Source organism: Ochlerotatus camptorhynchus, unplaced genomic scaffold, assembly GCF_037179485.1.
Source record: "Ochlerotatus camptorhynchus isolate MF236.1 unplaced genomic scaffold, CSIRO-AGI_Acam_v1.1 ptg000302l, whole genome shotgun sequence".
In the NCBI taxonomy this organism is placed as follows: Eukaryota; Metazoa; Arthropoda; class Insecta; order Diptera; family Culicidae; genus Ochlerotatus; species Ochlerotatus camptorhynchus.
In genome coordinates this window covers 467,531-491,544 of record NW_027040790.1, presented here as the reverse complement: position 1 = coordinate 491,544, position 24,014 = coordinate 467,531, and the positions used below count along the sequence as shown (strand labels likewise).

The 24,014-nt window shown below is 37.7% G+C and overlaps 2 protein-coding genes across 3 annotated transcripts in view; one reads left to right on the top strand and one right to left on the bottom strand.

Annotated features, from left to right (window-relative positions):
• Window positions 1–12,766, top strand: part of LOC135707037 (phospholipase B1, membrane-associated-like) — a 19,156-nt gene extending 6,390 nt beyond the window's left edge. Inside the window, exons 2-5 of the mRNA XM_065228760.1 lie at window positions 7,068–7,615; window positions 7,670–7,798; window positions 7,906–8,067; window positions 12,056–12,766. Of these exons, the coding sequence (XP_065084832.1) occupies window positions 7,068–7,615; window positions 7,670–7,798; window positions 7,906–8,067; window positions 12,056–12,533 (1,317 nt within the window). The 3' untranslated portion in view covers window positions 12,534–12,766. The remainder of the gene's footprint in view (window positions 1–7,067; window positions 7,616–7,669; window positions 7,799–7,905; window positions 8,068–12,055) is intronic.
• LOC135707042 (pro-resilin-like) lies at window positions 12,609–24,014 on the bottom strand. 2 transcript variants are annotated; one of them, XM_065228766.1, is made up of 3 exons: window positions 23,825–24,013; window positions 13,057–13,760; window positions 12,613–12,867 (listed from the first exon to the last, which is right to left on the bottom strand). In XM_065228766.1, exons 1-3 carry the CDS (start codon window positions 23,840–23,842, stop codon window positions 12,693–12,695), a joined length of 897 nt encoding a protein of 298 aa, XP_065084838.1. In that variant the 5' UTR covers window positions 23,843–24,013; the 3' UTR covers window positions 12,613–12,692. The 2 variants fall into 2 exon arrangements, with proteins under 2 accessions (XP_065084837.1, XP_065084838.1); XM_065228765.1 differs by having other exon boundaries at window positions 12,609–13,760; window positions 23,825–24,014.

The following is a 24,014-nucleotide window of genomic DNA, read 5'->3' as shown; positions in this document are numbered from 1 at the left end:
AGAAAGTTAGACCTTTTCACCAAACACACCTTTTTCATGTCCATATGTAATATTCTTAGAAAAAACACGGCATACATTTAGACGCAGACGCGAAAATGACATGAATAGGTCCAACCAAAATCCATTACCCTACATCGGGGCAAGTAGAAACGCGTAGGGAAGTGGAAACGGTAGATGTAGCTCTTAGCGGAAGTGAATACTCATTGAGATTATTTCTAATATAGTTTTCGGTAGTACACAATGCCTCTCAAAAATAATTACAGTGAATATTCACTTCCACTAAGAGATACACGTACTGTTTCAACTTGCACCGGTGTACCTTAACTATGATGTTTACTATCAAGCATTGCTCTGACTTTGACATTTAATAGCTGAATCCCCTAATTTTCAATTAATGTTGCATTAAGCACCTGCTTACTGGAAACCAAGCGTTAAATTTGAGAAAAGTCACAGTATTCTATTTTGCAATCATTCTACGAACACTCTGTAAAGTAGATAATGATGATGCATGGTAATTTTATGTTTGGGTTGTCCTCCAAATTGGAGAACAAAGAGGTGTTTAAACCTCGTACAATCGTTATACCCCTTCCTCCCCTACTTCGTTGACATATGAACCAACATTTTGTTCAATATTTAAAGTACCGTCTTCTGACAGGTTATCATATAATGCAATCTTCACTTTCTTCTCTGCTTCAGAAACCTAGCTTAAAACTAATGATGGAGCTACTGAAAAAAATTAATGTATGTATTGGCAATTGTTTTATCTCACAACATGCATGGCGTTTTTGTGTACTATACTGAGGTGCAAATCAACAAAAAATGTGTGACGAAATAGTGTCAGTTCCTATTGTAGCCGATGTCGATGTCAAATTTAATGTACATTGATCACAGCAAAATAACTCAACATTGATCAACCCAAGGTAGATATGTAGGGGAAATTCTGTCAATAGTTAACCATTACATTAAATTTGAAAACATTATCTCATGCGTAAGATGAACCGTGGTCTGATTATGCTAACATGAATTGTCGCGAATTTTGAACTACAACCGAAACATTGAAATACTTGAAAAATTTAAGATAAAGTATAATAATCAAAAATGCATGACATACATCAATTTTCCGTACGTCATACTGCGAACATAATCCTTTAATTTTTTTTGGCATAGACGAAGGGTTAAACTTACTCTTGCCATGCGAGTTTAGGCAGTATGCGCCTCGAGTGAATGGCGGCAGGATAATGGAAGCAGCAGACACAAACTCCCCGAGAGAAAAGGAGAGTGAAATCAAGCGAATGGATGATTTGACGTGACGTGCGGTTTTTGAGGCTTTGGATTACTTTTTTGTTCGAGGCAAGGGGCTCGGAGTGCACCTACGTTTTATTGAAAATAAAAAAAAAATGCCCAAAAATCTATCAATTTCTCAAAAATTCACTAAACTTCCCAAAACATCTCGGAACAGTGCTGAAATTTTTAAAAATTTCCTAAGAATTATTAAAATTTGGTGGTAGTTCCTGTAAATTACTCGAACATAATTGACCTTCCCTGAGGTGCTCTGATTGTCCGTGATTTTCTTGAAGCTACCGTGAAGTTCCCGTAATTCTCCTCAAGTTCTTGGTATCCCCCTGAAAAAATTGGAACAATTCTTTAACTCTTTAAACTTTTCTGGACTACTCAGGAGTTATCTGGACTACTCTGGCAATTCTGGATCCTCTATAATTTTCTCAAAATCGTCCTTGAGTTTATGGAACTGTTTTGAATTTTTCGCAACTAACTTTTACAGATATTTAAACTTCTCCAAAAAGCTCTTCCAGTAGTTATTAGAACTGCCCTTATGATCTGTGAGCTTCCCTGAAGATCTGTAGACCTCGCTCCCCTTGAGGTAATTGGATGGAGATACAATTTTCTCAAGTTCTCTGAACTTCAAAAAGAGTATCCGTAAAGTTCTTCGGATTTCTTAGAACTTTTGTAAAGTTTTTGCAGTTTCCCTGGAGCTGATTTATCTGAACTTCTGTTTCAAATGTTTTTTCGTAAATTTCTGAGATGTGCTCTAGAACACGGACAGAAAATTGTTGGCATTGAACAAAAAAAAAACTTTATTTGTATTTAAACAAACAATTTCAGTTGAAATTAAATTGCATTTTATTGTTTCGATAATACTTATTCATATAAATACAAAATAAGATTCTATTTGTTTTAATAAGCCACGCTTCAACTGCAACTATTGTTAAAATAACAATATTCTTTTATTAAGCCAACAATAGTTAATTTTAATTCAGTACTAATTTCTCATGAATGCAAAAATAACTACCAACCATTCCCTCGTTCTCGGACAAAAATGTAAACAACAACACTAAGCTATTCTCGTTTGATTCAGCTCTTTTTCGCGTTCTACGTAAATATTGTTTTTAACAGTTAATTTCGGGAAATAAGTGCAAGATTTCCGAAAATCTTGAGACTTGAGGTAAGTAAGTATGCTGCAGTTGCTAAATATAAACAGTTTTTCTTTATTTTTTCCGTCGATCTTGTTTTCCGTACTGAGTACCAATGCTCCCGACGCCAATAAGGCAGCTCCTACACCTTGACCCTACCTATCGACCCATCAATTCATGAACCGGAGAGATTTTATGCCTCAGAAGGGTTTTTTTTTTAATTCAATTGGAATTCTGTTTGTTTCTAAAAGAAACAAAACATTATTCAATCAATAAACATATTTTTATTTCTACTGCGTATATTTTCAGGCTTAATAAAATAAATATGATTGAATCAACAAGAAATCTCTTTTAAACACAAACATATTTTGTTGTTGACCCAGCTGCCAAAATTGACATCTTACGTCAAAACCATGAAAGCTCTTCTAAATTCGAAAAGATTTTCTTTTTGATTTCACAATCCATGGGTTTTTAGAAACAAAGATACTGGATTGTTGAAATAATAATGATTTCTTTTTGCAGCCCAAACAAAATGAAATTCTTATTTATTTTACGTCGATTATTATTGCGTTTAAAATATTTTTTTTCTGCGTGAATATTTTTTATTTTAAGAATGACATGAAAGTTCTTACTATTCATCTGAATTTAATAAAATTGCTCTAAAATTTTCGAAAATTAAATTTACTAAGTCCAAGTAGCTTTTCCTAAGATCATCAACTCAACTGAAGTTTTGGCAACTTCTGTTAATTGACCTGCTCTGAAAATCTCAAATTTTTCAAAACTGATCTTAACAGTTTTGAATTTCCTTTACGTTTTCTGAACTTCCCAGAACTTCTATACAGTTCCTGTAATTTTCCTGATTCAATGTAAAATAATAATTTAGATGGATTTAAAATTGCGTTTTAATAGAATCGAGTTTATTCCAAAAAGGCACATATTTTTTTAAAGATCCGGTTATGTACAGTACACACAGCAATCAGTAAAGGGTGGAACGGTCAACAATTGTAAAAATGATCAAACTGTATTTCTTTTTTGATGTTTAACGACTACAAAATACAGGAACATTATTTGGTTAGGTTTCTGATTATCCAAATGCAAATTGTCGGGCTTTTCGTTTCACACCATCCATTAGATTTTTTACCGCTGTTGAATCAACCTTATTTGATGCTAAACGTCAATTTGCTTTGAACTATTTCTCATTTCCAACTGTTTTCTGAGTTTTCTTGAGGTTCCGCCTAACGATTACCCAATATTTTTCAATTGCGAACTTTGACAACTTTTTTTGGTTAAACTCTTGACCTGGGAGCTGCCTAAAATCTGCTTTGATGTATATTTCATCGTTCATTATAAAGGGTGTATTCGATAAAAATGGCACATCGAAAATTTTATGTAACTATTGAACCGTATGAGTAAAAAATCTGAACATTTGAGTAAATCTTATTCATAGTGTATTGTTTACATCTGTCAAGTTTCCCAGTTATTCATACAGTAGTTCCAATCATGGCTTCGGAACAAGAAATTGTCCGTGAAAAAATGTTGTACACTTACAATCAAAATCCAGAGGCGTTCCACCGATGGATCGCTTAAAAGCTTGGAATTGCAAATACATCTGTGTCTCGTGTGATAAGAACCTTCAAGGAGCATCTGAGTGCTTCAAGAATGGAAGGGAGTGGTCCAGTAAATGGCCCGAAGAAAGGAAGGGAGTGGTCAATTAAAAAGGCCAAGAAAGTGGTGCAACAGTTCAAGAACCGTCCAAACATGTCAATTCGAGATGTCACTAAAAAGTCCAAGGTGTCAGTCGGTTTTGTGCAAAAAACCATGAAACGTGTTGATTACATGTTTACAAGGTGCAAAAAGCCCTAAACCAAGTCACCAAATCGTGGTGCATCGTGATGGATGACGAAACTTACGTCAAGGTCGACCTCTGTCAACTTCCTGGGCAAGAATATTTCGTTACCAAGTCTAAGTTTGATGTTCCGGAGGATGATCAAAATTTGCAAAGAAGTTCCTGATCTGGCAGGCGATTTGTGGATGTGGTGAAGTAAGCGCTCCCTTCATCGCTTCCGGGACAATCAACGGTGCGATGTATACGGAAAAGTGCCTTAAGAAGCGTCTTTTGCCATTCATAAGGAAGAACAAAAGATCAACTCTGTTTTGGCCTGATCTAGCATCCCGCCACTACGCTTGAAACGTGTTGCAGTGGTACCGAGCCAACGGAGTCAGTGTGTCAAAAGATATGAACCCACCATATTCACCGGAATTTCAACCAATTGAAAAATTCTGGGCAATTATGTAGACGGTACTTCGCAAACATTCCAAAACTATTAAAACAGAGTTAAAACAACAAAAACACCGGGAAAATCGGATTTACAAAATTTGAAAGGTGGAGTGAAAAGGAAGGTGCGGCATTCGGGATGGGAAACGAAATTGAATAAAAAAAATTTTGTAAATCATAATTCATTAGTAGTTTTTCATTCCCTGAAAATTTCAAGAAAATCCGTTGGTTTCTTTTTGGGAGCAAATATGTGTGTGTAATTTTAATCAAATACACCCTTTAGCGCAATCAAATTTCTGCGTGGGAATAATTTGAATTTTGCTTATGTGCGAGCAGAATTTGTATAGAGCTTTTTGACGTTTAATCGGCGCACTCTACTGTACCATTAAAAACGAACGAGTGCGAGCAAGAGGGAAACAGATTAGTGGGGAAACAAACCGTCCATTAATTCATGTGTGCTAGATAGAGAAAGATGATTAAACGTCAAAAAGGTCTATACGCTGCAATGACGTTTATATAAGGTCTGGGCCAAAGGGCTTATTGGTGTTAGTGAAATGTGCAAATGGTTAGTGGTGTTCGTATTATATTGCAATGTTTATCTTTTTACACGAAACAGCTGTTGGCAGTGACGTATTTCTATCTGTTCTCAGTATGTCGGCAGTGACGTATATCTATCTGTTCGCAGATGTTCAGCAATGTTTACAACATTTTTGCTTCTAACACCAGCAAGCTGCCTGTTGGTGCAGACCTTATATAAATGTCATTGTATACGGTGTCCCTCTTGCTTCGACCATGGTGGGTATATAAATGGTGAAACAGCTTTGTCACTATATATGCGAGGAGGTCGCGGGGGGGAAAAATGCGGTTTAAGAGCAAATTGTAAACAAACTCGGTCGCTGTCCCATACAAAAATCCAACATGGCTGAATCACGAATTTGACACATTAGAACACCTATATGTAGCTACCTTGGCTTCGACGCCATTTTGACAAATGAATGGAAAATGTCAAAAACAAAATAGAAGAAACATTCCATACGCACAGGCCTACAAAATGAGGGGTGATCAAGTTTTTAAAATGCACGATTAAAAAAACAAATCGCCTAATTTCAGTCGACAAAATTTTTTACGGTGCCGCGCTTTGTTATTAAAATTAAAACATCAGAATTTTAATAACAAAAAATCTACACTCTAAGTTTGAGGTTAACATTTCCTTTATTTTTGAGTATGCAAACATTGCAATTTGATTTTTATGTTGACTGTTCATGTGTACCTGTTGTATACAATTAAATCATCGGTTTCTAACAAACAGTGGCTCAATCATCCAAATGGATACGTCTTGTTAGCTTAGTGATAACCGTTTCAGCATATTGAGCAGAAGGTCGGGAGTTCAATCCCAGGTCCGTAAATTTTCTCGTATTTGCCAGTTTGCCTAATTAAGACTGAGTGAAATTTTTGTCAATTTTCCTCATTTTCCGGCAGATTTTTTTAGGATTTGCACATGAAAACATGAGGTAAATTTACTCATCGTTGAGCTCCTGCACTTTTTGCGGTTATGAGTAAACTGAACTCAAATATGGATTGATCTCATTGGCCGTGCAGAGGTAAACACGGTTGTCATCATTTAAACCCTTCCCTAAAAGACCGTGTGGTGGCCGACGCCGGTGCTGATTTATAAATAGCTTGATTTATCACGTTGAAGATGCATAAGCTAATACCAAGCGCCATCTATGTGGTTCTCTGTGCAGGACTGACTGGTCGATTGGAAGAAATCGGTGATGAAATACTACATCGAGGTGTATATTTCATTTGAAAAATAGTTTGAGTCGCTTGAAACAGCCATGAAAGTGCATCTACGCAACAAAGTCCTTAAGTGTTCTTTTCAGTCGCCCCACAACCGAGAACCACGTACCAGATCATGAAACTATTCAAAACTTCTACGGTTTCAATTGCATGTACGAATGTTGAATGCCGAATACCTAAATGCACCGCACTCGCAGTCGATCTTCTCAATGAAATCCACGTATAGGTTTGAACTTGGGTGTCATTTGCATCCCAGTCACGTCGGCAGCGTTCTCCCAAATTTGAACTAAATAATTCACGTTATGCACCTGGCCGAAAACTGAACCAAACGAGACGCCAACGGTAGCGGTTTTTGGCGCGTCGAGATCACGTGCCTGAATCGCGGTCCGGAAAAATAGAACCTCGGTATGATAAATTTAGCACTACCAGCTCGGCCTCACCCGATGCTGAATATTGAAATCGCATCCGAGCAGGGAAATTTGAATATTTCAATTTATGCTATATCTTATTCCTTGTATGCCACTTTCACGTGCTGGCGCTGATTGCATGACATAATTTTGCAGATGGAACTCTTCGGGAGAAAAAAATGGATTTTTCCTGCGCTGCTGGTTCTGGCATTCTGGTTGGACAACGTGAGTGCACAGAACCGGATCAATCGGCAGAGGGGGAACATTTTGAAAAATTTAACCGGAACGCACGAATACGACAACCACATCGTCACAAGTCAATTGGATGCATCCTCGGGAATCCGAATGTTCTACCGGGGCTTTCGTGAGGTTTACAACCGGCTGCTTGGCCCTACCGGAGGCAGAATCCAGGGTCCATTCCTCCAGCCACACGTGATGCCGAATGTTCCCTTCCCATGTGACACCAGAGGCTACCGAAGCAGTCGAGTTCCGACCAGTGTTCATCAGCTGCGACCCGGTGACATCGATGTCATTTCTGCTGTAGGTGATTCGTTGACTAGTGCCACAGCAGCCAATTCGGTCGCTCTGTGGGAATTACTTATTGAGAACCGCGGACTTGCGTGGTGCATTGGAGGACAAGGCACTTGGCGAACGCACCTGACATTGCCCAACATATTGAAGGAATTCAATCCGAAGCTCTTCGGGTAAGCTCCAGTAAACTATGAGTGAGCTAAGAACATTCATTGGCTTCTTTGTAGTTACTCTTTATTCGACTCGTACAATGTTCATCACACGGCACAGTTCAATGTGGCTGAGAACATTGCCACCACCACCGACATGCCGTACAATGCAGCCAAGTTGGTCGAACGGATGAAGCTAGATCCAAGGTAAGTTGAATTGGAATCTAGTTGAATGTTCTGCTTGAAAGAACGATTCTAGTTAAGGGTATTTTCTAAGGCATTTAATTATTGATTTTGTTTTTATAAAACTACAGAGTACAATGGGAAAAGCAATGGAAGTTGCTTACTTTCATGATTGGTGGTAACGATTTCTGTTCTGATGTGTGCTATCAAACAAATGCCACCGAGTGGATCAACGAAGTTCAGGAAAAGTACCTTATTAAAACGTTGCTCTACCTCAGACACAACATGCCAAGGTGAGTATGAACAGTAACCGAACTATTAATTATTTACCGTGGCATTAAAAAGCAACATCTGAAAAACTCCGGACAGTGTGCTAAAACTCGGTTCGATGTCCGATTTTTAAAGCTGGAATTTCTTCGACTTCACTGGAGTTTTTTTTTCTTTTTATACCAAAAACACGTATACAACACAGTAGGTACCGTAAACAGTTATTTGACCGAATACTGTTTGGCTGAATGCCGGTTGGCCGAATATTTGAAAAAAAAAATGACAATTGACACCGTCTTCAACCAGCAGTTGCACAGACTGAACAATTAACACTGAACGACGCCTGAACGACGGTGACGCGTGGGGTTAGCGGAACCAAAGCCCACAAAATTCAATATAGTTTGAACAATACTGTATTTCAAGCTTCGTCGAATTTTGCAATCTAATACTTAAAGAAATTTCAGCAGGTTTTCTGATGATTGGAAAAATGTCGCAATGTATTCAGCAAACTAAAATATTCGAATTATATTGCTTAACATAATGTTGATCAGGTAATAATGATTTCGTATTTGCATCATAGTTTGTTCTATTTCTGATGAAATTTAAACTAAAGCAACAATAGAGAAATTTCCATTTGTAGAAATATGGATTATGAACCGAACCTTCTCTTCGTGTCTTCGTGTCCACACTGCAATTGGCTTTTGAAAATTTCTGCGAATAAGAATTCAAAAGTATGACAAGTGTTTTAAATTTTAGTAGTTCTTCGGCGTTTCACTGCTCCTGTGGTTATATTTATCCGTATCCTACTAACAAACTTTTACCCTTCCCATGGCACTTATGTAAATTTATAGAGTTCTCTGCATCTCTCTTAACCCTTCAAGTTGCCGTATCTCAGCGATATTTCGATGGATTTTTGAAGTTTGTAGCAGTAGCCAATTTCTTTGAATAACATTTGAATTTATTATATATGCTTAAGTTATTCGTCGTTCAATTTATTAATACTATGTAGATTATATATGAAACGAACTGAATTCGAGCTAAATTAATAGAACATTAGTTGTATGCAAGTCAGTTGCCTATGCGAATTGAGGTCAGCCAAAACGTATTGCTTATGTAGCTATCTCCGAATAGTTTAACTATTCGTGCTTTCGTTACTTTGAAAACCGGATGAGATGGCTCTGGATTTTGCTAGTAGAACAGGGCGGGCAGACTGAGATCGACTGAAGAGGGAGGATGATATTTGCACCTGGTTTCTCACGATCATGAATAGCAAACTTCGTTGGAGTTCCATTTCCAGGAATCATGCGTTTGGGGAATTTTCGTAGGGGATTCAGTTATTGCCTCTTTGAATTTGATCCTGACTGTGGTAGAAGTATGAAAAAATTGCTTTAGTTTGTTCTGCGGTGTGATTTTGACTGTAGCAAAGTAAAGAGATTTGAAGTGCGTTAATTGTGCGATTTGTTTTAATACGGCTTTTTACTTGCGAAAAACATACCGGTTTTTATACATCATCTGAAATAGATTCATTTTCTTAGCACAATGATATTTCTGTCGATCCGATAGACATTTATCTCGATGTTTAAATGAAGATTTAATTTAAAAAAAAAACCAATAGTTGACAGCTCGCTCCCACTCAGTGATGCAAAATATCATGACACTCACTCGACACTCGTCAACGCCGCATCCGACTATCGCTGACAGAACGTTTTGTCACGCAATGAGAGGTAGATCCATGGAAAACAACAATCACCAGTAATGGTCGCTGCTCTCAGACAAAACTCGCTGCTGATGTTGTCAATCACAACGAAAACAGTGCGATGATGAGAAAAAGCGAAACTGGCAAAATTAAATGGAAGCTGTTGGGCTCATTCACCAACACACTCATTTAAGCAAGTAAAGCAGCAACTGCCTCAAAACGAGCACAGATGAGTGTCGTGATTGTCGGAAATGACCAGATCGGTGATGGATCACCACCGAAGACGACATTCACCAGTTCCTTTTTACTTCTTTCGTCAACTTGATGGATGGAGAATGCTTCGACAAGCACATTCATAGGAATGTACCAAGCGTTACTACCATCAGCTGTTTTACGATCGTGATTGTGATAGGTCACAACTATGGCTCCCACACAAAGTCCCATCGTGGGGTGCTATGATGGTGATTTTTGCTAATATAATCGCATTTATTCCCACCCCCTTTCCACCCGTGTCACGGTTTAGAATGTTCAATGTTGGTATTTCAATTTGGTAAAAAGCGGGCTTAAAAAAAAAATGACGCTCAAATTCACTACGTAAAAATAGTTAATTTTCAAACAGTCGTATCTTTTTTTGTAGATTCTAACGTCACTTTGTCATCATTCATAGCTCACCCACGAAAACTAACACCACCACCAGGTAGCGTAAAATTTCCCTAACAATATGATGGTGCTAGTATATAGAGGTAACTCTAAGACTAGAATCACCGACGAATCGACGTGACAGTTCATACAAGCTACTTTCAAATTTGTACCCATGACGCCATATTTAAAATACGTTAAACAATACCGACATCTACTCATACGATCGCGTCATACCATGAAAAAGGACACGAACCCACGTATAATTTATATTGCCTTGGTTTGCGTTTCACCTCATTTGACAGATATGATCGCCCGTTTGAAAGTTCGAATCGCTCGTTTGACAATTCGAATTGTGGACAAACGAAATGCTCCTGTGGCATGTCGGTTCGTCGTTGCTAGAAGGTCCCGAAGAAACGTGCTCAACTTTTTGGCTCAGCTCTGGTACGCTCTTCGGTCTCAAGCTAATCGATGGACCCCTCGGAACATAGGAAAATCCACGAACCCCTCATTTTATCTGTCAAATGTTCATAGAGTATCAAAACAAACATATTGTAGTACTAGAATGTTGGCAAGAATGGGGCAACCGGTGGAAACTAACGATTTTAAATTGGCTCACTACTTGACTAGCCTATTGGTCCCAAGCAAATCGATAAACGTACCCCATTCTAGTCAAAATTCTAGTACTACACAATGTTTGTTTTGATTCGATATGAAAGTTAGACAGGGGTTCGTGGATTTTCTTATGTTTCGAGGGGTGCATCGATTAGTTTGAGACCGAAGAGCGTACCAGAGCTGAGCCAAAAAGTTGAGCACGTTTCTTCGGGACCTTGTAGTCCTAGAGTTACCTCTATGAATGGGGTACGTTCATCGATGTACTTGGGACCGATAGGCTACTGAAGTAGTGAGCCAATTTAAAATCGTGAGTTTGCATCGGTTGGTGCTAGTTTGCGTGGGAAGCTAAAGGTTTCGGCAGATTGACATTTTTTTTTTACAAAATTTGATACGGCTATTTTAAAATCCACATTAACATTTTTTTTCTAACTGATCAAAATAAAGCTTAAAGTTTAATCACCGACAAGATTTTTCACTTTTGTTACAAGTATTTGACATAAGCATGGTTAATAAAATTTGTGCAGGATTATTCAGAAATGAGTAAACAATGTTTTTAGACAAACAGAGGAGAAGTTACTCACTTTACAAAATCAATGTTACTCAGATTTTGACATTTTGTACAGAAATACCAAACTGAGTAGAAGCTACTCACTTTTGAGTAACATTGAGCGAGCGTGCAGGTTTCCACCGGTTGGTGATAGTAGCGAATTAGTTTCCCTAGCAGCACACTTGTCATTTAACAGTTGTGGTTACTTGTATGCACCTTATTTCAGTCACAATCAAGTTGCAACAACCTATTTTGACAGATGTGTGTTGCTTGGGTTATTTGGCTCCCATGGCTAATATGCTTGGGGCGTTTCAAATAAGACGTACACAAGTTTTTCTATTTTTTACCGCACTCTCCAGTGCCACGTGTTTTTCCATTCTTATTACACGTTCTGGCTCAAAAAATAGGCTCCTCCCCCCTCAAGAGTGCACATCATATTTGAATTTCCCCTTGTTTCTTAGCTATACAGACGACCTAAGTGTTCTGTATTCTAAATAAATCCGTTTTCTATTTCCAGAACCATTGTCAATCTTGTGCCGACTCCGCTCATAAGCTTATCGTTCTCAATGGACAAGGCGCAACAACTTCCTTTTTCCTGTTATCTTTCGCGACCAATTGAATGTTCCTGTCTGTTTGGGCCCAAATATTCCCACCGAAGAAATCTCTATCGAAAGTTGGAACGAAACTTTGCCAAGATCATGGAACGGGTCAGCTATCTTCCCGATTTACACAGCGACAATTTCACCGTGGTGTATCAACCGTTCTTCAAAGAGGCCAGTGTCTTCTATCAAAGAGACGGTAAACCGGACATGTCCGTCATGTCCATCGACTGTGTCCATTTAAGCCAGAAGGGTCATGCCGTGTCTGCCAATGGACTGTGGAACAACATGCTGGAACCGACGGGAGCCAAGACTGTTGGATTTAGGAGACTGTTTGAAGATTTCAAATGTCCATCGTCGCAGAATCCTTACATTAAGACTTATTTTAATAGCTAAGTGTTGATTTGGGATACAATGAGATTTTGTTGTCTGTTTTATTTTTATCAATAACATTTATTTTATTTCAACAATGAGCGTGAAAACAAGTGCAAAATGATTAAATTAGCTCAAACATATAGACTGACTTAGAATTTGTTTTCGTTGAGATGACAGCATTTAGTGGTGATGGGGTACTCCGTAAACTGGTCGTGGAGCAGAGTACACTGGAGCTGGTGCATGGTAGCTGCTAGCTGGAGCATGAAAAACTGTTGCTGATGGACGGAAGGAGCTGACCGAGTGGACTGGAGCACTGTAGACGGCAGCTGGAGCACGGTGGTGGCTGCTGCCGCTGCTGAAAGATGGGGCACCGTACGATGAGGATGGTGCAGCGTACGAGGAGGATGGGGCACCGTACGATGAGGATGGTGCAGCGTACGATGAGGATGGTGCAGCGTACGAGGAGGATGGGGCACCGTAAGATGAGGATAAGGCACCGTGCGAGGAGGATGGGGCACCGTACGAGGAGGATGGGGCACCGTACGAGGAGGATGGGGCACCATACGAGGAGGATGGGAGCGAGAAAGAGCCATGCGAAGAGTGCGAGTGTGAAGACAGGGACGGAGCAGAGAAGGAGTGAGAAGAGCTGAGAGATGGAGCTCCGTATGAGGAGGATGGAGCCGAGTAGGAATGAGAAGCGAATGATGGAGCAGAGTGCGAGGAGTAAGATGGTGCTGAGTATGAATGCGAGGAATAGGATGGTCCTGCTTGAGCCTTGTAGTACTGAGCAACCTGGATTCCCTGACGGACATGACCAAGATCGATTCCAGTCACGCGCGAAGAATGTCCTCCAAATGATGGGACACCGTAGACTGGAGATGGTGGTCCGTATGAATGTGATGGTGATCCATAAGATGACGATGGAACACCGTACGAGGTTGATGGCACCGATACGCCATGCGATGAGTGTCCACCGAAGGAAGATGATCCGGAATGGGTGTTCTCATGTTCCAGAAGTACTTCCTTCACTTTGTGCAACAGATGATGGTCTACATGGAGGCCTTCCGAAGATTGATGTCCTGGGCTGACGGAGATGTATCCACCATCGGAGTCACCGTGGCCGTGGCTGTGACCACCACCTCCACCACCACCACCTGAGTAGGAGTCACTGTGGCCTCCAGAATAGGAGTAGCCTGCGCTAATTGGTGGTTCGGCAATGACTGCTCCTGCCACTACCAGAATGGAAATCTGAAAAAGAAAAAAAAAAAACGAACAAATGTTAACGTGATGATTGATTTCGTGAGAGTTTGTAACACTTCAATCTATGCCATGACATGCATCTTTCAAATCAACTAATCTCTGGGTGGCACGCTCACTTTAAAACCCATTGACTTGATGAGCCAGTTTGTACTCCACTAATAAGCTCGACTTTGTATTTTCTGCACATTTCCGTTCAAGATACATCTCTATTTCTCACCAAGAGTCTTAAAACAGCTTACCTACCAAGCCACACAAGATGCACTAGACTAGAGGAAGCGCTAGCTCAAGAAAAGGAAAAACCCCCTAACATTAACATTATTATATCACACTCTCATAAAGGCAAAACACGCAAAACCATTGCGTTGCGTTGATGAATGAACATGTCACGAGAGCTGACTGGCTCTCTGCGCAACATGCTGTGCGAAAGAAATGCTTGTATTACTATGATTCACAATTGCCGAGCCGCAGTACGGAACGAACGTAAACCTTCTCCTAACTGGACACACTCCTACTCAAGCCAGATGGCCATCGTCGTCGGTGACGGAAGAAGATTGATACGAGACATGCAATGTTCAAGGCGATCGTTCAACAGTCTCCGTGGGGGAAGACGACTCTACTGTCAAAAAATCCTGAAGCATCATCACATGACCATTACCGGCCGGCCGGTTTTGAAGTGCAAACAGTAAGGCTATGGGGATGACGATTAACGATGATTAAGAAAAATAATAATCCGGTGAAAGGAACTTACATTCATTGGTGATAGGGTACCAGCACGGTTATGCAATAAGTGGTTCGGAATTGTTTGGATTACGATTGGATGCCGTTCGAAATGTGAACCAGTCATTGGTGTTATAGAGGTAAAGGGGTGTGGACTCGAGGAAGACTTGTTCTCTCTGTTGGACTCTCTCTCCTACTGTTGCTGTCTGCAGCTGGTGGTAATGGTCCAGCCTTAGCAGGTAAGTTGTCTTGATAGGTAGGCGGTATGTTATGCAACAGGAACATGTTTTGTACGTTATGACACGGTACTTTCATTTTAATTCCGACGATAAATAAGCAATTTTATGGAACAAAAGGTTGAAATGGATTATGGTGCGGCTCCAGGCATTGGGCAGTGACTGCAGCGTTTGGAAATTGCCTTGATGATGCTTGATGAGGGAGCAACATTGTAGTGATTAGACTTGGTGTTTGTAAGAAGATTATAGTAGGTGCAGTCATGAAAAGGAGATTAGCTGGGTGAGCCAAAGCGGGTAGTTTCTGACTTATCTTAATCTTGCTATGGTTATTATAATCATCTCAGGGTAGTTCAAGAAAATGTGTAATGTAATAGTAATAGTAATTGTTTCTCGACCTCACTTCATCAAATTGCAGGTTATAAAAGATCCTATAGATGAAACAACGAGGCATTTATAAATTTGGGTTCTCTTCGTTTTTTTAGATAGTAGGTAGCCCAGGGTGGAAAATTGGGATAATGAATAATTTGTTGATCCACCATTTGAAACTTGCACAGGATTGCATCATCAGTGTTGTTATTTATTGATTTTGGTTTTCTACCTTTTAACACTTCGAACACGATGCTTCCGTTAAAATATGTAAAGGAAAACTGGCAATGTTTGAAAAATCATAGCTCAGTCATTTAATGCTGGATTTCAAAACTATTGACGTTTTTTGAAACTACGGACTTTAGTTTTTTTTTTTCTTGTATCAATAGATTTATTAAATAAATTTATAAATTGCTGAGCAATTATTTTTCAAACATTGCCAATTTTTCGTTAGACATTTTACCGGAAGCATCGTGTTCGGAGCGTTTATCTCATGAAAAGTCTTCTAAATGTTCTGCAGTAAATATAGAAATAAATAAGACAACTTTTTTCAAGACTTATTAGATTCTCAATTAAAAATAGATCTTTTTTTAACAATCTATCTAGCAAGTGTGAATAACCCCAAATGACAACATGTATCACATTAACAATTTGATCCACTCTTGCGCATAACTGGCGGACCAAATAATTAGCAATAAGAGAAAGAAAGAGAGAGAGAGCTTCTGTGGCCAAAATAGCTACCGATGTATTTGTTTATCTACACGAAGGGAAAACCAAATAAAAATTTGGGTTACATAATAAAGGTGTGTGTATCAGCCAAGTACAACAGTGAAACGTTAGACAAATTTTTTTGTAATACACAAAATGTAATTAATGAAAATAAATTAACTTCTAATCTTTGTAATAAGTGGATTCACGCCCCTCGATTGTATGCTGACTGATGCTGACAATTTAGATTGGTGAATAAATTCTATGTCCATGGTGATAAATTTAGACAATTTAGACAACGTTAGATGGTGTGAGAAGCAATATTTTTCGGGTCGCCATTGTACTGTATGGAAAGGGCCAGAATGGATCATAACCAGAGTGTATGGCAGAAGTCGTTGGGAGCAGATTACGGTCGTCAAGGCCGAAGAAGTGGTCCAAATATGGAAAGTGGCAGGCAAGGTTACTTTCACTCACATACAATAAAATAATGTTTTTCGGAGTTGATTAGATGTTATAAAGAAAATTAATATTTTTAAGCTACCAAAAGAGGTTATAAAATATGTGCTTGACACATAAAACCTGTCAACATTGCTTTCAGAGCGCTACAATCATCGTTTTTACGATTCGTGAGTTCTCACTCTGAGTTCATAAAATCGCTGATTGTGACGCTCTGAATGCGAGATTGACAGGTTTCATGAGTCAAACGAGTAATTTTTAACCTCTTCCTGTAATGATTTTAAAATTCCAAAAAACCATTTTTTTATAGCAAGTGAGTGAAAGCAACTTTTGCTGTAGGCAATCGATGCTGTCTTTTGAATGAAATCGCGCTGGTGTAACTGCCAAATAATGCGTGTTCGACGGATTATCCATCTAATAAGCTTTGAGTAGCTGAATGGAATCCAAGCTAATATCGGGACTTCCAAATCAGACCAAAATTTAGTATTTACCAAAAAAGGAAGCAATCAGCGATTTTACGTTTAGTGAGTTCTCACTCTGAGTGAACGAACACGAATCATAAAATCGCTGATTGTGACGATCTGAAGGCGAGATTGACAGGTTTTATGAGTCAAACGAGTACTTTTTAACCTCTTCCTGTATTGTTTTTTTTTTTAATTCTGATAAACCATTTTTTATAGCAAGTGAGTGAAAGCAACCTTGACTGCAGGCAATCGATGCTGTTCTTCTAATGAATCGCGCTGGTGTAACTGCCAAATAATGCGTGTTCGAGGGATTATCCATGAAATAAGCTATGAGTAGCTGAATGGAATCCAAGCTAATAGCGGAACTTCCAAATCAGCCCAACTGGACGAGAGTGGACCCATGTGGCGAGAATAAAATTTAGTATTTAACAAAAAGGGAAGAAACCTGTGTGCAAGGGTGGCCAGTGAATTTGTATTTTATTATAATATATTTAATATATTTTCAATATATTTATATTTTATTTTATATCCCTGTTTTCCTGGTTCAAATCTTAAAAATTTCCCCGATGTTGATATTCAACAAGAAACGAAATTGTACGCATTATTTAAAAATTTTCGGAGGTTATTTGTGGGAAAAATAAAAACAAAACTACAAAAAGTATTATTGTAAGCTAGAAGTATGAATTCAACTCTAGGAGTCACTTAACGTGTTTAAAACAAATCATTGATCTTTCAAGACACTTTGAAAAACCTATTTCTATCACTTTTTATGCTCAGTACATCTTATGATTTCAAAGCCCTAAAATTTTTGACTTTTTGGATTTGGCTTTGAAATCGCTAGAATATTTTTGAGTAACAGTTTAATCTCTAGGCTAGAAGCAATGTGGATGAATACTATTGAATAGGTTATAAGACAGAATTGTGAATAATAAGAGATTTAACTAAAAAAATGTGTCTTCATTCCGTTGTACTAACATAAATATTAACCTTTCAGTACTCGCACTGATGTGCAAAGTTAAACACGAAAAACAAATGTAAAGCCTACTAACGTTGGAACTCGCTCTACGTGAAACTAAACATGGTTCATTAAATTCCACCCACATCCAATAGACGACACATACTTGAAGAATATGAATGAAAGGTTATTTACTGAAAGGAATTTACTGAAAGTATAAACAAAAAAGATTTAAGAAGATTCCCAAGATTCTAGGGCTTTGACAGTTGTGTAGAGTTTGAAACTATAATTTTCCTTCAAAATTTGTGATTAATAACAATCTTTGTGATGCAAGATTCGGAAAAACAAATATTAAAATGGGAGATTTTGAAAAAATTTCAGGTAAGAAAAAAAGCTACAAGGGACAGCCCTATGGGGTTGTATGCAATGGTGACGTAGGACGACGTGGTCTTATATAATAAATGTTATATGTTAACTGCCGCAGGAGCTTGTGTTTTGTGTAGGAATAGGAATTTGAGCGGGGCTCTCTCTTTTTATACTCTTTAGTATGACGCGCTTGGCTCTTTAGTATGGCATAGATGACCCCCCGCTTGGCATAGATGGCCCACAGTGACTCACAAAGAGCTACTGATTCCGATCATTAGCGATGATCATGTGGGCTGATTGAATAAACACCGTTTGGTGAGGCTGGATGGGTTTCAACTTTGAAATCTGTGTTGGGGAAATCGTTTTTCGCAGGCTATCGGTGATATTTATTATCATAGCAACAGTTGCACATTCGTGCAATTTTCAATAGTGATATTTTGAGAAATGATAAAGTCTTAAATTCAACAGATGCGTAGAAATATTTCTAATCGAATGGTGATAAAATTATTTATATTGATACAGGGGCTGAGTTATTAACATTCAAAAAATTTCATAATTTTGTTACATGTTCCATTTTTGGTTTTCACAAAGTATATCCCCATATAGAAATCACAGACGTAGTCCTACGTCAAAAAATCATACTTATGGGTCAAGGAGTCATAATTATCAAAGCTCTGAGGCTTGGAAGGATTTTAAGGGTCATTAAAAATTACAGGACAATCTTTAGAATCTTGCGGACGAACCCTGGAATTTTTAGTAAAATTTTAAAGTATTCAAAGTATTGATTTCAAACGAAAATTGAGGAGAATTCCTGCATAATTTTCGGAGGAGAAGTTCTTAGCAGAATACCAGAATTATTGTGACTTGAAGTCCTTAGATATTGTTAGATGAATTTAGAGGGATTTCCGGGGAGAAGAATCCAAGTTAGGTTATTTTAGAAGATTTCAAAGTTGTGAAAAAAAAACTTTAAGGAAAATTTCTACGTGATTCTGAGGAGATTTGTATGGGGATCGTGAAGATGACAGATGAATTTTAGGAAGAATTCCAAGAGAATAATGATGAGAATTCAACAAAAACATAGTTCTGAATAGTGTTCTGGGGATAATTTCAACCCTAGTGCGAAAGATTCATCACAGAGCTCCAAAAAAATTGATGGCAAAAATTGCTGATAGTAAGAAAGTAATTATTTAAAATACTCCAAAATTATAAAGTAGAAATTCAAAGAAATCAAAGTCTTCGAATAGGTTCAAAGGAATTCTATGAAGGATTATGATAAAACTCTTAGAAGGGATTTCAAGAAAATGCCAAACAGAATTCAACGGTAATTATAATGTAGTGTATTTTCTTATTAATTTCAGAAAGATTCATGATAATCCAGAGCAGAATTTCTAGTTAATTCTGGAATTCATATCATGAGAATTTTGAATAAAGAAAAAATTAATTAACCCCAGAAAAGAATAGTTCAGTTTCGGTTTTTACAAATATTTTTTCCAGCATCTTCAATATTTTCTTTTAATGTCAATGTATTTTAGATCTGAAATTAAAACGGCACCAATCAATTTGCCAGCAAAAAATTGCTGAGTGATTCAATTATTAAAACGGAAAACTGAAGATAATTATGCATCAAATAAAGTAAGGCATTCATTTGGTAAAGAATCACTCTGTTTTAATGGTTTATTCTTACATTCTGGTGTAAATATTTATTCCTGTCCCGAGCAGGAGAAAATAACTAATGAATATCTAATTCTGACACGATAGCAAAATTTACTATTGAGCAAACAGCATCCCGCACAGGAACGAATATCTCGATACCGTAAATTGGTATGGATGAGCCTGACATAAAAGGTTAAATACCAAAAAATATTACCAAAAATATGTTCCCACAATACCGTTCCAATACCATGATTATGAAAATGCAATACTAAAACAATACCACACAGGTATTCTTTTGGTATCCAAATATCAAGTTTTCTTATTTCCAAAGTATATTTTGGTATTATTCTTTGGTATTTTTTCTCTTATGTCATGCTGATGAATACCAAATTTTGGTATCAGGTCAGAATTAGGTATTCATAAGTTATTTTCTCCTGCTCGGGATATGACATCCCGAGCACGAGAGAATAACTTAATAATACCAAATTCAGGTATGACGCTTTTTAGGATGTCAGAATACCATAATTTGTTTTTTAAACGGTCTTCTACTACCATTCCAATACCTCTTTTGAGTGTTATTGTCTAAAAACTGAAACATCAGCCCGAGCAGGAACTGATAACTAACCGATAACATATGAATATCTTAATGTCGTGTGATACCTTATTTTGGTATGCTTGTGGCATGAAAACTTGTTTTGATATTATTAAGTTATCGAAATGTTTTGTAAAATATCAAATAAATATCAAAATAACAAAATGTGATCTTTCAGTTTTAGACAATAACACCTCAAAGAGTTATTTTATTGGTATTAGAAGACCTTTGAACTAGCAAGTCATGGTATTCTGGCATGAAAAAAAGCGTCTGTTATCCGTCAGTTATTATAATAACTAAATTATTTATTGGTTCGTTATTTGTAGAACATTTTTAGGGTATTAATTTAGGTATTTTACCTCTTATGTCAGCCTTGTCAATACCATATTTAGGTTGCCAGTTATGCTATTTTCATACCTGGATTTGGTATCCATAAGGTATTTTCTTTTGCTCGGAAGGTTTTGTTATTTTGGTACTTACCCGAGCAGGAACGAATATCTCGATACCTTAAATTGGTATGGATGAGCCTGACATAAGAGGTAAAATACCAAACAATAATACCACAAAAATGTTCGCAAAATACCATTCCAATACCAAATTATGATAATGCAATACCAAAACAATGCCACCCAGGTATTCCTTTAGCATCCAAATATCAATTTTTGGTATTTACAAAGTATTCTGCATGTAATATTTTGGTATTATTCTTTGGTATTTTACCTCTTATGTCATGCTGGTCAATACCAAATTTGGTATCAGTTCAGAATTAGGTATTCATTAGTTATTTTCTCCTGCTCGGGTATTAATTTTTTTTAAATATTTAGATACCTGAATAATAGCAAAACAAGGTTTAATACCACAAGCATACAAAAATAAGATATCATACCACATTAAGATATTCATATGTTATCGTTAAGTTATTGGTTCTTGCTCGGGATAACCCAAACAGGAGACAATTACTAATGAATACCTAATCCTGATCTGATACCAACATTTGGTAAAATACCAAAGAACAATACCAAAAAAATTGCATGCAAATTACTTTCTAAATAACAAAAAAATGATATTTGGATACCAATAGAATACCTGTGTGGTATTGTTTTGGTATTGCATTATCATAATTTGGTATTGGAATGGTATTGTGGGATTTTTTTTTATTATTTTTTAGTATTTTACCTCTTATGTCAGGCTCATCCTGCTCGGGATGGTATGGTTAATTTATTTTTCCCGGTTCTCTCGTCGAATTCCCGGGTTTTACCCGGTTTTCCCGGTTACTTTTCAAATTCCTGGATATTTCCCGGTATTCCCGGTTTTCCTAGCCACCCTGTGTTTGGAGGATGTTGGCAAAAATAAACGATGGTTTTTGCAGTTAAATGAACATTAGGCCTCCGAAGGGAATGATTTCAATGGAAAATATTTCTCCTGCTAGTTCAAAGGATTGTAGTCCAAAAAGTAAGAAAATAAGATTCTGAGTTGAGAAAAAAATTCACACGCGCCACTGATGCTCTGTCAACGTAGGCATGAGAGAAGATTATTCACGTAATCTATTAGTAAGACGACATTAGACTGGCCCACACAAATAAAAGTTCTGATTTTCCACGGAAGAACTCCTAGATTTGTGCCTTTAGGTGAGAAAACCATTCTCTGAAAGGTTTAGCTCATTTGATTGTAGGATGAGCTGGTGCTTTTAGTTTGAATTTTGTATGGGGAATTTGGATAAAATACATGCAAAAAGGACACTGCTGCACTCTATCAATCATAGAAAAGTTTCCACATTCTTGATTTGATTTAGATTTTCAAAACGTGTAGTTCAAACAATGAGTAACAACTTTGCTGAAGATGGCATCATGAATCCAGTTAGTTTGATGGAGAGATTGGTTTTTGAAAAGATATGAGCATTTCGTATATGAAAATTTCCACAAAATCTTCTATATAAACATTAAACCAAAAGCGCCAGCCCGTGTAACATCAAATTGAGCTGATAGATTCAGAGAGTGGTTGTCGCACCTTAAGACACGAGCCTGGATGTTGGTCTGTGGATACGTTGCATTAACAGCCTGTATTTTGTTGCTTTAAAGGAGCAGAATGCACATAATTAATTAATATCTCCATAATACTAACTTGAAACGGGATGCTATTTTGACCGAAGTTGTTCCTTGTAATTTGAGCTACGAGTGCTAAAATTCTGAGCTTTAATCGAGTTTGCTGAATCAGTCCTATGCACGAAAGAGTGAAGGAATATTATGTCTCCATACTTTTCAACCAATATCTCCATGTAACATTTAAATCAAAAGCGCTGGCTTGTGTTACATCCGAATGAGCTGAAATTTTTAGGTAGTGGTTTTCTCACCCAAGGGGAAACAGTCCTGTTTTTGCGGTACGTTTGTAGCGTTAGAAGCCTATTGCTGTGTATGGAGGTCTCCATACACAACAATAGGCTCCTAACGCTTCTAACGTATCACAACAATAGGACTGTTTCCCCAATGGCACAAATCTAAGGGTTGATCCGTTGAAAAAAATTATACAAAATTTATTTCGAAGTAAATGTGGATCAGTCCAATTCAAAAGCAAAATATGTTCAATTTTAATAAATATAATAAAGCAATATAAGGAGCAATCTCAGTCAGCCTAGTAAGTAAAGGAACGATACCACCAATCCGGGGCGGCGGGTTCGATTCCCGATCTGGTCGAGTTGAAAATCTTTTTTTGGGCTTGCCACACAATATACAAATGTTTACATTGGTTGGTATTCAATGTTCTCAATTAATAACTGTAGAAGTGCATCTAGAACACTAAGTTGAGTGCCGGCAAAACGTTTGCTACAGGAGCGAAAAAAAAACTTCGAAGAAGAAAAAGAAGTTCAATGCTAGAAAAATTCACAAAAGTTTAAATTACTGGCATCGTGCTGGAATGCAACAAAAATTAAATCGTTGCTGAAAATTAACTACGTCAAAGCAGCAGATACGTAGCGTAATAAATTTCATCTAGTTGAACACAATGTATCCCCAAGAATTAATTTAAAAACATTTTAACACTTCACAAGCAATAAGGCCAAATCAATGAACTACAGACATTCCAGTCGATGCCTTTTGGTCAGTTCCTACTCTTTCGAATTTCGCCTCAAAATCTTAGGTTTTTACTCAACAAGCCCTGAACTTGTCTGCAAAAAAATTGTTATGGCAATTGTGCCACTTCACACTAATCGCAGCAAAACAGCAGTTTTTTCAGCATCCAGCATCCTTGTTAGGTCAGCGCTAATGAGTAGTAGTTTAACATTCGTATCACTTTCACTGCTTTCGGTTACACAACCGTGTAGCCGGCAGGCAAAATGCACGCTTTGGGTTTCTATACCTTTTCCCACATGCCGAGCACTCAAGTTCCATGCACTTTTTTTTTTTTTGTTCAACCGTACATTGCATTCACTAAATATTCACTCGTACGGGGTAAACATTCAACCAAATCCAAATTCTCCCAACAGTTCCGGCTCAACTTCTACACATGGGCTTTGTTCTGAATGTCTTTTTTTAATTTTCACTTACCACACTGAACATAATCATTGCTGCACTTTTTGTTCTAGAATCAATCGTTCAAAATATTCAACAAATAGAATTCACGTTAAAAGTCCACAGTTTAAAACTTTGCCAACCGAGCACTGACGCGAAGTCCTGAGATGCTAGTGCTCGAGATCTGCACGGACACACTGCGATGAGATTAATAACGAAATTGCTT